Source organism: Nesoenas mayeri (assembly GCF_963082525.1).
Source record: "Nesoenas mayeri genome assembly, chromosome: Z".
Taxonomy (NCBI): Eukaryota; Metazoa; Chordata; class Aves; order Columbiformes; family Columbidae; genus Nesoenas; species Nesoenas mayeri.
In genome coordinates, this window is record NC_137542.1 from 1,156,174 (window position 1) to 1,171,803 (window position 15,630).

A 15,630-nucleotide genomic window follows, 5' to 3' on the forward strand; every position below is an offset into this window, starting at 1 on the left:
ACTTCAATCTCTTTCCTGAGCTGAGGGTTCCAGAACTGAACACAATACTCCAGGTGTGGCCTCCCCAGTGCAGAGCACAGGGGAAGGGTCACTGCCCTTGTCCTGCTGACCACGCTGGTTTGGATACAGGACAGGACACCATTGGCCTTCTTGGCCACCTGGGCACACTGATGGCTCCTGTTGAGCTTCCTGTCCATTAGTCCCTCAGGTCCCTTTCTGCCTGGCTGCTCTCCAGCCACTCTGTGCCCAGCCTGGAGCTGCAGGGGGTTGTTGTGGCCAAAGTGCAGCACCCGGCACTTGGCCTTGTTGAACTTCATCCCATTGGAATCAGCCCATTTTTCCAGTCTATCCAGATCCCTCTGCAGAGCCCTCGGGCCTTCCAGCAGCTCCACACTCCCTCCCAACTTGGTGTCATCAGCAAATTTGCTGATGATGGTCTCAATCCCCTCATCTGAATTGTCAATAAAGATGTTACACAGGACTGGACCCAACACTGACCCCTGGGGACACCACCAGTGACTGGCCGCCAGCTGGATGCAGCCCCATTCACCAGCACCCTCTGGGCCCGGCCCTCCAGCCAGTTCTTAACCCAGCGTAGAGTGCACTTGTCCAAGCCACGGGCTACCAGCTTTTGCAGGAGTATATTATGGGAGACAGTGTCAAAGGCCTTGCTGAAGTCCAGATAGACCACATCCACGGCTTTCCCCTCATCCACCAGGTGAGTCACTTGATCATAAAAGGAGATCAGGTTGGTCAGACAGGACCTGCCCCTCCTAAACCCATGCTGGCTGGGTCTGATCCCTTGTCCATCCTGAAGGTGCTGTGTGATTCCATTCAGGATGATCTGCTCCTTAACCCTGCCAGGCACCGAGGTCAGGCTGTTGTAGTTGCCAGGGTCAGCTTTGCAGCCCTTTTAGTGGACTGGGGTAACATTGGCCAATTTCCAATCATATGGGACCTTCCCAGTGAGCCAGAACTGCTGGAAGATGATGGAGAGCAGCTTGGCAAGTTCTTCTGCTAGTTCTTTTGTTTTCTTCCTCACTGAAACTTCAGCGCTATTTGCAATGAAGAGTACTTGTCTTTATTTCCCTCTTGGCCACATACAGAAGTACAATATTCACTTCATTGGCAGGGTGAAAAGGCTTCTACTTTTTCTTGGCACGGAATCTTACTTATCTAAGTAGCAGCAAACTTTTCTTGTCTCTCAGATGTTGTAAAACATTCAGATATTTAAAACACCTGTATTCCTCTAATATACTTTATTTTGCAGTTGAGACCCAAATCCACTGGGAATATCATGTGTGGTATCAGTTTATACTTCTAATTATTTTTTTTAACTAATCTTAATTGGAGTGGTGTATCCTCTTGACTGCAAGCTTCAGTAAACATTCCCATCAAGAAAAGCTTGTGATCATCAGGGACAGGGTCATATTTATAAATGTGTATAACAGACTCTATTTATGTCTTAGTAATTCTGCTGCTGACTGCCTAATTGGATGAATCATGACAGTGGTTCTTAAGACATGATGTTATTTTGCCTTTATGTACATGAAAATAAAAAATAATAAAGCAATGATTCTAATCTGTTAGTGTTGCTATTAGGGATTTTCAAGCTGTGGACAAGAGTCACAATAGCTGCCCATTTCCTGGCTTAGAGTTTCTTAAAATCGCTGTTAGAGAAGTTCCTTTTCCCCAGGTTTCCCGCGGCAGAGGCTCAGGCGTGGGCTCCAGGAATTCTTCTAAAATAAACAATTTATTGCAAGGTGCAGCGCAGAGCAGCTTGAGCCGGTGCCTCCTGCACAGGGACCCCAGCAGAAAACCCTTGGACAATTCACCCCATCCCGGTCTGCACCCCCGTGAGTCACTGGGTCAAGCGCGGAATTGGAGTCTGGGGTCTCCCATTCTTCACTAATCTGTTCATTTTCGTCAGGCGGGCTGTCAAGTAACGTTCTGGCCATCACCAGCTGTTTCACACCTGCAGCTGGAGAAAACAAGTTCTTGGTAACAGCCAAAACGTTCTTCTGTCAGACACTGTTCTGTTCTTATGCCCAGGACGCTGCTCCCCTTGGCTCCTCTCTTGAAGACTTCGAGGCCTTTTTTACTTAATGAAGCAGAAAGTTCAAAGGTTCACAGCTTGCAGAAGTTATGCTGAGCAAACTCACTTATGCTGAGGGAATTCTATGTAAGCAGTTTCTAACCAAGTTCTGTAGGAAGCAGCGTAGCCAATAATTCAATAAACTCGTGCAGTCTGTGCCCCAACAAAACTCCCTGTTCACCAAATCATACGGTGGCTTGTATGATCCCGTGTTGCAGAGGAGAAGGGGCACTTCAAGGGAGCCGGCTCTGTTGTGGTTAAAGAAAGACAGACGTCAAGCACAGGGGTGCAGGACACACATCTCCATGACCAGCCGTGCTCAGCGATCCCTGGAGAGTGGGTGAGGGCCACCAGCATCCCTATCACCTCAAAGAGGAGAACAGCCCTCAGTAGGCTGGGGTTCCAACTCTGCGGAGGTGAGTACAAACCTCCCTGAATGGCAGGAATCTCTCCTTGTCTCCCACACTTTCCTTCTCCCACCTATCTCAATGCAAAATACCTTCCTTAAAAAGACTTTTCAGGGTAAATTTAGATCCATTGTGGTTCCCTTCACAGCCTGCTGTCACATAGTCTTGAACTATCAGTAACTGCAAACGTTAAAAGGGAATATTGCAAAAGCCAGACTCGTGACTCTCAAGACGAGCTGTAACTTTATTTAGCTTGCTGCTATTAAAAGCCTGGAAAGAAGTTGCAGGCTATAGTTCGTATCCTTGGCGCATGGTCTTGATATTTGTGCCTCCTACTCTGGTGGTGGGAGAGGCATCATTGCGTCTGACAGCAGCTCAGGAAGCAGCTGCCTGTCCCATTAATGCGTTAGGCAGATATCCTTCTATGTAAGTGTTAGCCTATAACTGGTTCCACACTAAAGTACTAACATCTAGGGGAAAAATTACAGCAGGTGAAAGGAGCCGAGTAGGTAACTATCAACTGTGAACGCTCTGTGTCCTAAAGAAAAATAGCACAGTGTTTTTTCACTTTGGAAGAATGTGAAGTTACTTTTAGTGTGATCAGTGATGAACTCCTTGGACAAGATAATTACACAGCCCAAAGTTGTATTACATACCCTGTAGGAAAAGAAATAAAAATAAAATACATTTTGCTACCACCTACTTAGTGAAAAGTGCTCAGGAAACAGGAGTTTGATTTTAAGCATCTGCAGAATCCAACAGTATGAGGTAAAAATCTAGCTCTCCTCATTTTTTAACAATGCACATCCTCTACAAAGTCAGCACTTGTGGAAGGTGTGCTGTAACACTGAAAAAACAGAAAATTCACGCCGATTGAGACAGACCCGTATTTTACACCAGTGTAGAGCTCAGCTTTAGAATGCAAAGTGCTGTACAAAGGCACATAAGCACCATTGCATTGGGGAGCCGAGAGCTGGTTATAGATTTTGCTGCCTGGGAACTCATAAGTTCAGCTGCTATTGCTGTGAAGGGGGAAAAGCAAACATCCCCCACTGTAATTTGTTTTATTACATTGGTTTGTGCCAAAGGCAGAATGGAATGAGTTCTAATGAATTTCAAGGTAGAACTTTTTTACTACTTCGGATATGAAGTATTTTATATGCTTCTTGCATTTCCTTTCATACACACATGAGACAATGGCTTGCCTCTGAGATATTTATTTATTTGGGTCATGCCTGTTCATCTCATTCTCTGTATTTCCTAAGAATTACTGGATTGGATTTCTACTCAACTTTTGAGCTTATCTCAAAATGGTATTACAAAGTGTGGTATTATAGATGTGTGTACTTCTCTCTTCCCAATACCTTTTTTTGATGCCTTTTATGTGCAAAAAACCAAACCAAAACACACACACACACACAAAAACAAAACAAAACAACAACAACAACAAACCAACCAGACAAACAAAAAAAACAAACAAAACCAACACCACAGCAGAGATACAACCCCCCTGATAATGGTTTTAATGCTGCACGAATGTACCTTTGGAAGGAAAAGTACATCCCTAATCCTGCAGCTCAGTTGAATATCGTCCTGGATGTCTAGAGTTTACTTTTCCTACCCTCCCAGTTAATTTCCTTTCTACTCATTTAATTGAACTGCTGACAGTTAAATAACTTTTAGATTTAGTGTGTTCTCAGGGGAGAGAGAGGGATCATTTTGAGTTTGGTTGCAGCGTGGAGTGATAAATACTGAGATAACTCCTTTATGCACTGAGGTCACTGAGGTCGGTGTTGCTGATTTCCAGCTGCTTGTAGGGAATGTGGTGAACATGGATCTGACCCAAAAATGGCTGTGAGGCCAGGAGCCCTTCCCAAGGAGCTCGCAGAAAGGTTGTCTGCAAGTATGGTGGCTGTTCATCTTTTACAGGACCTGAGTGACTTCTAGAGCTTTTTACATCTAAACCTGCCCAAGTTTCTGCCTGCAGGAGCGAGGTGATTAATTGCTGCGGCAGCGTTCCCTGCTGTCCACATCGACTCGGTTTCACACTGCTTGGGTCCAGTTCTTGGAAAAGCCACCTGCAATCCATGGCTTGGGAAACCTGCTTTTCTGAAGAGCAAGAAGCACAACAGATTGAGGTAGGGATTATTGGAGGAGGATTCTCTGAGCCCTCTTAAATTTGGACTTTCTGAAAAACAAATGTACTGTAAAAATTCAGGTTTCTGTTGCAATTGCATGGTCACCTCCTTTTTTGACCTCCCTGCTGAAGTACTCATACTAGCTTCTGTTGGGGAAACCGTATGAGTCTATTGCCCTACCCCAGGGTTTTCCTCCTTATTTCTAGATTAGTCTTCTTGTTTGTTGAAGCAAAACAAAACCCACAGTATCTGATACATTATTTAGTATTCTAATGCAAATCAACACTTTTATTTAGTCAAACAGAGAAGACGAGAAATAAACCTCCTTAGAAATGCATCTACTAATAGTTAACTAGCTTTTTGTCACCTGTACCAAATTTATTAGCTACTTCTAATGATTCAGTGACATACAATAGGTCCAAATCAGGCATCAGTAGATATTTTATACCATTTTTCATAACACTATTATGACATACACCTCATGTGCGGCTGCAAGAATTTACTAGACCTGATCTCAACAGTTACACCAATCTAAAACCAGTGTAGCTTATGTCAGGACTGGGCTAACCACACTTAACAACTAAGTGCTGATTTTCTTAAAGTCCTTAAAATAATATGAATACTTTTGTATTAAATCACTCGTAGCTTTTTAAGTCGGTCCTTTAACTTCTGTAGTGAAGTATTCTGTAGTAAAATTGGTGTGAAAAATGACTGTTGGTGTTAAGAGAGCTGTTATTTTTGTGGCTGCACAGTATCATAAATAGCAATAACATCCTTCGGGGACAGGGGAGAACAAAATCAGATCTGTTTAAGGAGTCCTTTCTTTAATCCAATGCTGCTTCTCACTGGAGAGCACCTGCAAGAGCTGACAAAGCTTGTTCTTGGTGTTCACTCTTCTTCTTTCATTGTATCTTTTTCATGTCTTTCTGAATCTTCTTTTTTTCAAGTTTCAGCTTTGTGTTTTGTATTTGCTTAAGCAGCTCCAGAGACTCCTGAAGAGCTTGGAATCCTGGTAGAAAATAGGAACAATTAATTAGGTAGTGGTTGTTTTCAATACATTAAAAGACCCTTCTTTTTCTTTGCAAAAGTTTCTGACCCATGATAAATACAGAGTACATTAAATATACTTTTTTTCCATCATTTTACTGAATACCATATCATGCATTAGCAGCTTGGGTTGCAAGCTCCTTGCTATAGGAATCCTACCTTCCAATACATTGGACAATATATAACGCATAAATACACATAGCAGTAAGCTGCAGTTGACACCATATTTGTGATGTGGAATAAAGAAAATGCTGTTTGTCTTTAAAACCAAAGTTATTGCTAGCTTCATAACATTTTGTTCTCCCATTGAGCACTGGCGTTTTTTGCTTGGTTTGGGCTTTTTTTAAGTCCACAGTCTAATTTTTACTCAGAGACTCTGTGTTCTCATCGGATGTTGACACTTGCTCTGCAGTTTGCCCACCAGAGAGTGAGGTTAGTGCCATGTATCTCCAGAGTTATACCAAATGTAAACAGGAATTACACTTCATCTGAGGTGGATGTTGGTTTGTCCTGCACTTCTGTGAGAATGGGAGCTCAGCTTCACCAGCTGTTGGTGTTTGTAGGCGTAGAAAAAGAGAGAAATGGGAGCATGCAGACAGACTTTTTTCCAAAATGGAGCTACAGACTACCTGATGCACATTTTTTAAACCAATGTACAGTAAAATATTGTCAATGAAGACTGGAAAAATAGAATTGTGAGCTGCTGTTACCTAGCTGTTACAGTAGCTCTTCACAATTGTCCAGCATGTCACATATATGTTAACTTATTAGCAAGCAATCAGCCTCACAGTGGATTGATAAATTCATTCTCTTCCTCTATTTTATTTTCTTTTTTTTTTTTCCCCCTCTGAAAGTGCTCATTGTAACATGGCATCTGATGACATGTTTTTTCTTTTTGGAATGGTTGTTTAATATAGATTAAATTTGTCCCTTCTTCACTTAATATTCAACCAAAAAACTGCATACTGCTTAGAATTTTGTGAGTTCCAGGCACATCTCAGATTTCCAAGATTTCAATCTGTGCTGAAACACACACAGCCCAGAGGCTGCCTCTCTCCCCACTTTTTGGGGACAGCCCCTACCAGGGGACTGCGATGGCAAAGAGAAATCCCTGGACTTGGGTTTGAACATGTGCACGGCCAAAGTTCGCTATAAATGGATCTCTTCTGTTGCCTATTTCTGCAAGCAGGAATTTGGAGCTAAGAACTCTCTCAGCATCGGAATCTTTAATTCTGGCTCCTCTTAGCTGCAGCTTTCCCTGAGATGCTCTCTTGTGCTCACTCAGATGGTCTTGGAGACAGCCAAGAATTCCCTTCTCAAGATGCACGAAGACCTGAGCTATTTAGAGCTTGGTTTGCCTGGAGCAGGTGGGCTGTGGATCATGAAGGAGTCAGAGCTGAAGTAAAGAACTGGGGTCCTCGATCACAGACGGCTTGGAAGACGAGAACCAGATGCTTGAGTTTGAAGTGAGAACATGTAAGATGTGAATCCCTCGGGTAACAACTTTCAGCCATCTGTTCCCTTGGAGAGAGGGATGAGTGATTCTTGTTTCTTTGATGTGTCCATTACCAACTGCAAGTGTTTTGATAAATTAGGTTTGAGTGACGAAGGGTGGGTTACGGTGGGCAAATCTTCCTTGTGCTCAGTGCCAGGTGAAAGCCTTTCTAATTGCTGCTGAAAGTCAGATCATTGCAAATGGGTAATGTAATGTAGTTCGTGCTCTGTGAGCTACATCGATGTGATTGTCCCCATAAGAAGCAGCTGCCGTGTGTTCAGCGATGTTACCTGACTGCTTCCCATCTCGCTCCCACCACATACAGTGTGTGCTGGGCAGCTGTAGCTCATCCAGATGCCTCTTTCTGCAGCTACTGCTGATTGAGAATGGGGAGTGAAGGATGAAAATGGCACAAAACCATCAAGCATGGTCACAGCAGCAGGATCTGTGCAGAACGGAACGACCTATGCCTCCACGTGAAGGTTAGTGACCTTGCTAACAGGAGAAATACTCTAAAACATCAGGAAAATGGGTTCTGAAATTGCCTTTTAAATTATCCTGCCTTGAGATTCTTAGGAAGCAAAAGCAACCTGCGAGAAAATCTCATGCAGGCTGTTTGTAAAGACAAGCGGGCTGACCCTTACAGATCTGCAAATGGGGTTTGGGAGAGAGAAATAGTCATTTCAATGTCTTTCTGTCTTTACTGCAAAGTATTTTCTGGAGCAGTAAGTTGTGGTAGATATTTATTTAAAAAAAAAAAAATTGTGTGAAAGCCCCTCCTCACCTGATCTGTATTCGTTTTGGATCTCCTCAATCTCCTTCCAGATCTGTCTTTCAAATCTGGTGATTCTAGCCTGCAGGTTTTTTTCATCACTTTTCATCTGGTTCTTCTGCTTCTCATATTTCTGTGGTTTATCCATTTGTTCTAGCTTTAGCGACAGAAGTAGGAGCTTTTCTTCTACTCTGTTTTCTGTTCTTTCCTTTAAATACATAACACAAGGACATTTTAAATATGCCCACATTAACCTGCCTTCTGCCAATCTTGTGTTCGATCAGTCTTGACTCCTAATCCCATGCCTGACTGAATAAATGCAGGGGAGGTCTGGTACCCCAGGGGATGTGTCTGTCCTCCCTTCTACAACCAACAAAATAAACTGGGAAACTGGGCCTGTGCTGAGACAAAGAAACTTTTAAAATTGTTGTTATTTTATTTGTTTATTCATTTAAACCCAGTGATTTGTCATGCGAGACTGCGAACTCTGACAACGCGTTTCAGGTTGCCTTTGCGTGCCCATTCAAGCCCAAGCTTCCTGACCTAAGGGGTGCAACGCGGTGGTGTAAACCCAGCTTAACTGCTGGCATCGGTGAGGCTGAGCCCAGTAAGAGCTGTCCTAACTGAGGGGTGACCAACAGTGCTCTCTCTCTCTCTTCTGAGCTCAGAACAACTCTTGGAGGCAACTGCTCCTGCTCAGACCTGAGCTGAGCACCTTCCTTGGTCTTCAGGTTTCACTGAGTCCTCTGGTCAACTCTTTATTTGCCCATCAGTCTGGTCAAATCTGATCAATATGATCAAAATTGGGGTTGTTCAGCTGGAGAACAGAAGCTCCAGGGAGAACATATTGGGGCCTTTTTGCACTTAAAAGTGGCGCATGAGAAAGATGGGACAGACTTTTGAGCAGGGCCTGTTGTGACAGGACAAGGGGTGATGGTTTAAACTAAAGGAGGGAGATTCAGACCAGACACGAGGAGGAAATTGTTGTCCTGAGGTTGGTGAGAGCCTGTGCCAGGTACCCAGAGAGGTGGTGGATGAACCATCCCTGAGACATCCCAGGCCAGGCTGGACGGGGCTCTGAGCACCCTGAGCTGGTGCAGATGTCCCTGCCATGGCAGGGGAATGGGGAGCTGGGGAGGTCCTTCAACACAAACCATCCTGTGATTCTATGAAAACCATTCAACCTTCTTTAGAAAAATAAATGCACGCCTTACTCAACCCATTTAAGAAGGCTTTGAAAGCTTTAGCTCCTGTTAATTCTACCTGTTTTGGTACAGCAGTCTCCCCTGGGGGAGAGTAGCTGCATATATCTGTGTGTTTTCTGCAAAATAATCCCAGAAACTGTTAGTGGAGGAAAGGAATTCAAACAGAAGCTTTGAGATAGCGGCTGATGGTTTTGGTATCTTCCTGGCTGCACTACGTGTTGGTTGATTGAGTACAGGAGGTCATCGTCAGGCTGGATAAATGGAGATTAAAGCTCAAGAGCATTTTAGTTCCAAACGTCTGAATCTGGTGTTTGATCAGCAGTGCTAAGACAAGGTGATGGTGTTCCAGTCGCTTTTGAAGACTGAAGTGGAGTGAGCTGCACACAGCAAAGCAGGAAAAGCTTTAAAAGCTGTGAAGGAATTAATTAGAAGGTATTGATCCTGTGCCAAGCACTAACTGCTGCTGTGGAAGTGAAACAACACGTTTTAACACACTGACCACAGAGTGGTGAGGGTTGGTCTGTGTTTAAAACCACGCAGAATTTGCACAGACAGTCCCTTTGTTTTCTGAGCTTATCAATGGATGAAACTGGGTGGTGTTCAGTGCTGGCACCGGTAAGTCCTTTGGGAAAAGACAGTGTCACTGTTGGGTACATCAGGGTTACGCAGATGTGAAGCGGTGCCATTACCAGGGAAGATTTTGTTTCCTGGGATCATAAAATCATAGAATAATAGAATGCTAGGGATTGGAAGGGACCTTGAAAGATCATCTAGTCCAATTCCCCCCATGGAGCAGGAACACCCAGATGAGGTTACACAGGAAGGTGTCCAGGTGGGTTGGAATGTCTGCACAGAAGGAGACTCCACAACCCCCTGGGCAGCCTGGGCCAGGCTCTGACACCCTCACCATGAAGAAGTTTCTTCTCAAATTTAAGTGGAACCTCCTGTGTTCCAGTTTGCACCCATTGCCCCTTGTCCTGTCCCTGGTTGTCACCAGCAGAGCCTGGCTCCATCCTCCTGACACTGCCCCTTTCCATATTGATCCCCAGGAATGAGTCCCCCCTCAGTGTCCTCTTGTCCAGCTCCAGAGCCCCAGCTCCCTCAGCCTTTCCTCACACGGGAGATGCTCCACTCCCTGCAGCATCTTGGTGGCTGCGCTGGACTCTCTGCAGCAGTTCCCTGTCCTGCTGGAACTGAGGATGCCCAGAGTGTTGTGAGATCTCCATCCTCAGCAACAAAGATCACTCAGGTGAGACCCAAGTGTGGGACTACAGTGGGTCCGTGGATTCCGTGACGGATGGCATAGGAACAGAAATTAGCCTTGAAGATATTAAGGCCTACCGTGAGAAAGATGGGAGTAAAGGAGTATCCGGAGATGTTCAGGATGTACCCGTGAGAGAGAAGGGAGCAGAAGAGTAACATTGATGATAGCAAAAATAGCCAATGAGATGTTAGTGCTGTAACTTGTAACCAATAGTGAAGAGACACATGAATTGGTAGAACTGTATAAAAATGCACTCATGGCAATAAATGGCATCTACTAATTTCATCCTGGAAGAACTTGGTTTATGTCATTCGTCCGTCTCAACCATGACACTCAAGCCCTGACTTTACTGTTGGTCCTGGTTGAGAGAGCGGTTGAACCCTTCCAAAATAAATTAATCTATGATTACGTGATTTCCATAACTCATCATTTTGCGGACTGGCACCCGGTTTTGTGTTAGATCTCGGGTTTTGTGTGCGTGATTTGGCACCTGAAGGTGATGTGCCCTGGTTGGGTGTCCCAGAAGGTCTTACCAGTCTCTCCTCCACCAGGTTCAGCAGCTGGTGCCTATGCTGGGCTTGATCTTCTTCAGACCGTGTCAACTGTGCTTCCGTCCACTTCCGATGAGTTTGTATCTGATCCCTGAAGTCACTCAGAATACTTGTCAACCTAAAATTAGTATTATTTTTTTAGTAACAAGACTAAGACTTAGTCAGTTTTATGGAGGAGTCCTGAGTCACTTGAGTAAAATGTTTAAATTACTCCAAATTTCCCAAGTAGCTTTCTAACAAGCCCTAAGCTTTATTATTTTACTAATGCTTACCTTGAAAGTTGTACCTACGTGCCAAAATGTGATTTCTGCAGTTTGGTCTATGCTAAGAAAATATCTGAGGGCTGAAAACTGTTCATTTCCTACTTGAATTAACTCTGTTTGAAGTTGATTAAAAAAGCACAATATCCCATTGAATATTAACTGCGCTGCTGGACATCAGGGAGAGCAGCAAAATCGCTTGTGGTTTTATCTCTAAGGATTAAAGAAAAATAAATTATAACTAAAAGATTGCAAACAAAAGGAGAATGCACAGTTGCCTCTGAGGCATCAGTTGGGTGGAAACATGAAAGCTGAGCTGGAGAGAACAGACCAACAGCACCCAGAGGAGATGGGAACCGCGGGCAAGGGCGGCGAACAAACGCTGCTCCACTCAAATCTGCAGGAAAACACCGAGTTACAGGGAACTATGTGGTCTGGGTTTTGCTTTTCTTATCCTGCAGCAGGTAATTTACCACGTGAACATGACAAGATGTAAACACAGGTCCAAGCTGTGGTCATGCATGTATATATTCATGCTTACAGATGACTTGACTGTAAGAGTGTCATGAAAAATGTTGATGTAATTGTATTTATTTCTAACATGTGCTTTCATTAAAGCAATGAATACTTTAAACTTGCTTGGGCCTCGGGGTACAAATCAACAGGTGAAGAGCAAGATTTTAGAACTGGACTTAATGCTTGCAGCACTTCTAATATTTAATATCACTTTTCTACAGGGTGTTGGAGTGAAAGCATCTTTTATACACTGTGATTAACGACAGCTTTGTGTCAGTCTAATGAAGTGATAATTTCCAGCAGCAGTTGCTGTAGATGTGATTAAAAAATAAATTAACGATAGCAAAATCTCTCTAAGTGATATGTTATTGCAGTTTGCTATAGAGAGTGTCATTTCAAGATCTTCTATACAAGTAGCCTGTTAGGTCAGCTCATCGCTCTTACTCATTTTAGTTCAAAACTAAAGCTCATGTAGCTAGCAGCTGGAATTTGACTTTGCTCCGATTTCTCCAAAGTTGGAAAAGGGGGAAATACTTACAAATAAGTTGTGTGAGACTGTATTTGAGCAACTTAGAAAGGACCTGGCAACCAGTCCAAGTCTGGCTTGGGACGAATGGGAAGAACTACAGAAATAATTAGCACAACATTTAAAAAGGTCGTTTAGTGAATATTGAAAATGTGATGAGCCACACCAGCAGTTACATGAGGTTACACAGCTCGTGTGGTTCAGATAAAACTGCAATAATTGTGTATGAAGGGTGAAAAACCCACAAACTGAGGCCAGCGTGTGACAGTGGCTGGGACACAACTCCTGAGGGACAAGCCTGATAGTGGCAGGATGATTCTTAATAGTACAATCATTATTATCAGCACTAATAATACATAATAGTTATAATTACAACATAATTTCTTATTGATAACAAAACAGTTCTGTGTTTTACTCTGCTTGAAACTTCCTTTGGGGCAGATGATTGGCCACAGTCTTTAGTCCAGCAAAGCCCTGAAATATTGATAAGGGGACAGCCGTGGATATTTAATAAAAGCAAACTCAGGTAGTGCTACAATAAATTTTAATATGTGAAAATAGACCGATTGGCAATTGAATCGGCTTTGTGCGGTTGAATACAACTATTACGGGTGGAAGGATAAGCATCCACCCCTCTGCGAAGGGCTCAATTTCTGAGCAAGGCACGATTCCCGTGAAATCCTGAAATACGTTTAAAATCCATCCAGTTTTCAGTAACAATATCGGTTTGTACATTTACAGTTCAAGTTCCAGGGTGCGGTCAGAGATGACTGGAACCCACACAGCTGAAGAGTTGACTCAGGGCTTTAAAGACGATTTAAATGTGTCAAGATTTATGTGGAAGCCCCAGTCTGTTCCACAAGCTAAATTTTACTTCAGCTCTATAAAAGCAACACATAAACCTGGTAGACTTTTAAAGGAGCAATATAAAAGGAGACAGACATTTCCCAAAGGGCATGCTGTTTTCATTAAATTTTATGTTAACAGGAATAGAATGTGAACATTAGGTAAATAATAATTTTGGGTTTTATGTTGGATAGACAACGGCAGCACATCTCAGTGTCTTGAAAGCCACCTCTTCTCAGGTTTCCTGTTTCTGATGGCAATTTCAGTCAGGTCTCATTAACTCTTGAGAAACTCAGCATTTACTTTAATTCAGTTTTCAAATTTCTGTCTTTTCTGGCATTGTTCCATTTCCCTCCCCTCTTGTTTTGGTTCCATTTCTTGTGCCTTTTGTACCGTCTCAATCTCCACTGCTCACTGCTCTCTGTCTCCCTGTTCTTCCTTTTTCCCGGTTTTAGTTCATTGCTGTTATTTCTCTATTCACCCCCATTTCTTTTCCTGTTCTCTTGATGAGAACTTTCTGCTGTTTAAAGTTCTAGCCTTTTTTTTACCTCTGAATACAATTCAGATAGAATCCTTATTAAAAGAAATCTTTATTCAACTACTTCACCACTTTAAAGATGGGAAACTGTTGCCTTTGAAATATTGTTATTGCAGGATTATTATAATTACATTTTAAATTATTTGTGCTGCCTTTGCTATTCAATGCCGGGCTGTTTTGCATTGTTCTGAATACGGATGCCAGATACTTTTATTCATTTCATCCTTCCCTTTCTAAAACTCATCAAGATTAAAATGGCACCCTGAAAGTACTTCTGCAGCTAGAACAGGAAAATTACATTGCAGAAGCAAGAAACTAATCACAAATCTATCGTCATATGAGGCTCTGCAGCTGCTTTCACCTTGTGCCCAAGTTTCTTCATAAATGGGCAGAGTGCAAGTGCGTAAAGAAAATGTCTTGTTCTGCGTATTAGGCAAGTCACCAATTAGTCCCAATTATAATGGTAAATAGCATTTTGTATTTCATGCCTTTCTTTTAAGTATAAGAAGTTAATTGGTATCATACCTTTCTTCTCACAGGGTGCCATTTAGCGCCTCATTTTAACAATTAGCTCGCAAGACAATATACTTTCATTATGTATTTTCATTATTTTATGGCATAGATTTTCATTAACCTTCTCTCTGTGTTTTGAATGGATGCTAATTATCGGGTTTGTTTTGCTGTTTCATGGCAACCTGTTCATCACACTAAAGCATTCAGGGTGAATTATCATAATGAAAAACCCTCCATCACCTACTTGAAATCCAGAAGCTGCAATTCGTGATGTTGATCTCCCTGGACTGTCTTTAAAGTCAAGCTTTGATCAGAGTTGGAAGCCTCTATCTTGCCTAATAGCTGCATTACCTAATGAGAATTCAACAGAGAATGCCTTTATGAGCCACACTGAGCACTTACGTTTAAATACACATTATGATTGCAAGACAAAACAAAAAAACAGCTATCGAGGTACAGCTACACAAAAATGAAGTTTTCTCCCAAATAACTTAATGCGGTAAACCTGAATATTGAGCTCAGAGTCACCAAGACCTGCTGGACTCAAAGGCTTTGTTGATTCAGGCTTCGCTGCTACATGCACGGGCAAGGAATGAACTTGTTAATTGAACAAGACACTGGGCACCATTTAAACCTGCCCAGGGGTGTCCAGAACCACAGGATGAATCCCTGAAAGCACAGACAAGTTCCAAATGTTGACTATCCAGCACCACATGGGATCCCAAGAAGTGTGAAGAGAATCACAGATGGTTTGTGTCGCAGGGCCCTCCCCAGCTCCCCATTCCCCTGCCATGACAGGGACATCTGCACCAGCTCAGGGTGCTCAGAGCCCGTCCAGCCTGGCCTGGGGTGTCTCAGGGATGGTTCATCCACCACCTCTCTGGGTACCTGGCACAGGCTCTCACCACCCTCAGGACAACAATTCCTTCCTCATGTCCGGCCTGAATCTCCCTCCTTTAGTTTAAACCATCACCCCTTGTCCTGTCACAACAGGCCCTTATCAAAAGTCTGTCCCATCTTTCTCATAGGCCCCTTTTAAGCACTGAAAGGTGCACTAAGGTGTCCCGGAGCTTCTGTTCTCCAGCTGAACAGCCCAGCTCTGTCACCTGTCCCCAGCAGAGCTGCTCCAGCCTCGGGTCATTCCTGGGGCTCCTCTGGCCCCCCTCCAGCAGCTCCATGTGTGTCTGTGCTGAGGACCCAGAGCTGGACCAGCACTGCAGGGGGGTCTCAGCAGAGCGGAGCAGAGGGGCAGGATCCCCCAAACCTGCTGCCCACGGGGCTGGGGATGCAGCCCAGGGCACCATTGGCTTCTGGGCTGCGAGCGCACATGGCGGCTCATGGCCGATCTCTCACCAAATGTCTGCAGCACCAAGATGTCACCTGGTGAACCTGCTCAAAGCTTCCCCCTCCCGTGCCATGTCCAGGCTGGGATGTGCATCCCCAGCTCTGCGCAGACC

At 43.7% G+C, this 15,630-nt stretch overlaps 1 protein-coding gene across 1 annotated transcript in view; it reads right to left on the reverse strand.

The window, feature by feature from the left end:
• Window positions 1-5,542: 5,542 nt before the first annotated feature.
• Window positions 5,543-15,630, reverse strand: part of FAM81B (family with sequence similarity 81 member B) — a gene marked incomplete at both ends in the record, with an annotated part of 44,242 nt that continues 34,154 nt past the window's right edge. Inside the window, 4 exons of the mRNA XM_080362178.1 lie at window positions 5,543-5,649; window positions 7,967-8,162; window positions 10,957-11,092; window positions 14,418-14,524. Of these exons, the coding sequence (XP_080218304.1) occupies window positions 5,543-5,649; window positions 7,967-8,162; window positions 10,957-11,092; window positions 14,418-14,524 (546 nt within the window). The remainder of the gene's footprint in view (window positions 5,650-7,966; window positions 8,163-10,956; window positions 11,093-14,417; window positions 14,525-15,630) is intronic.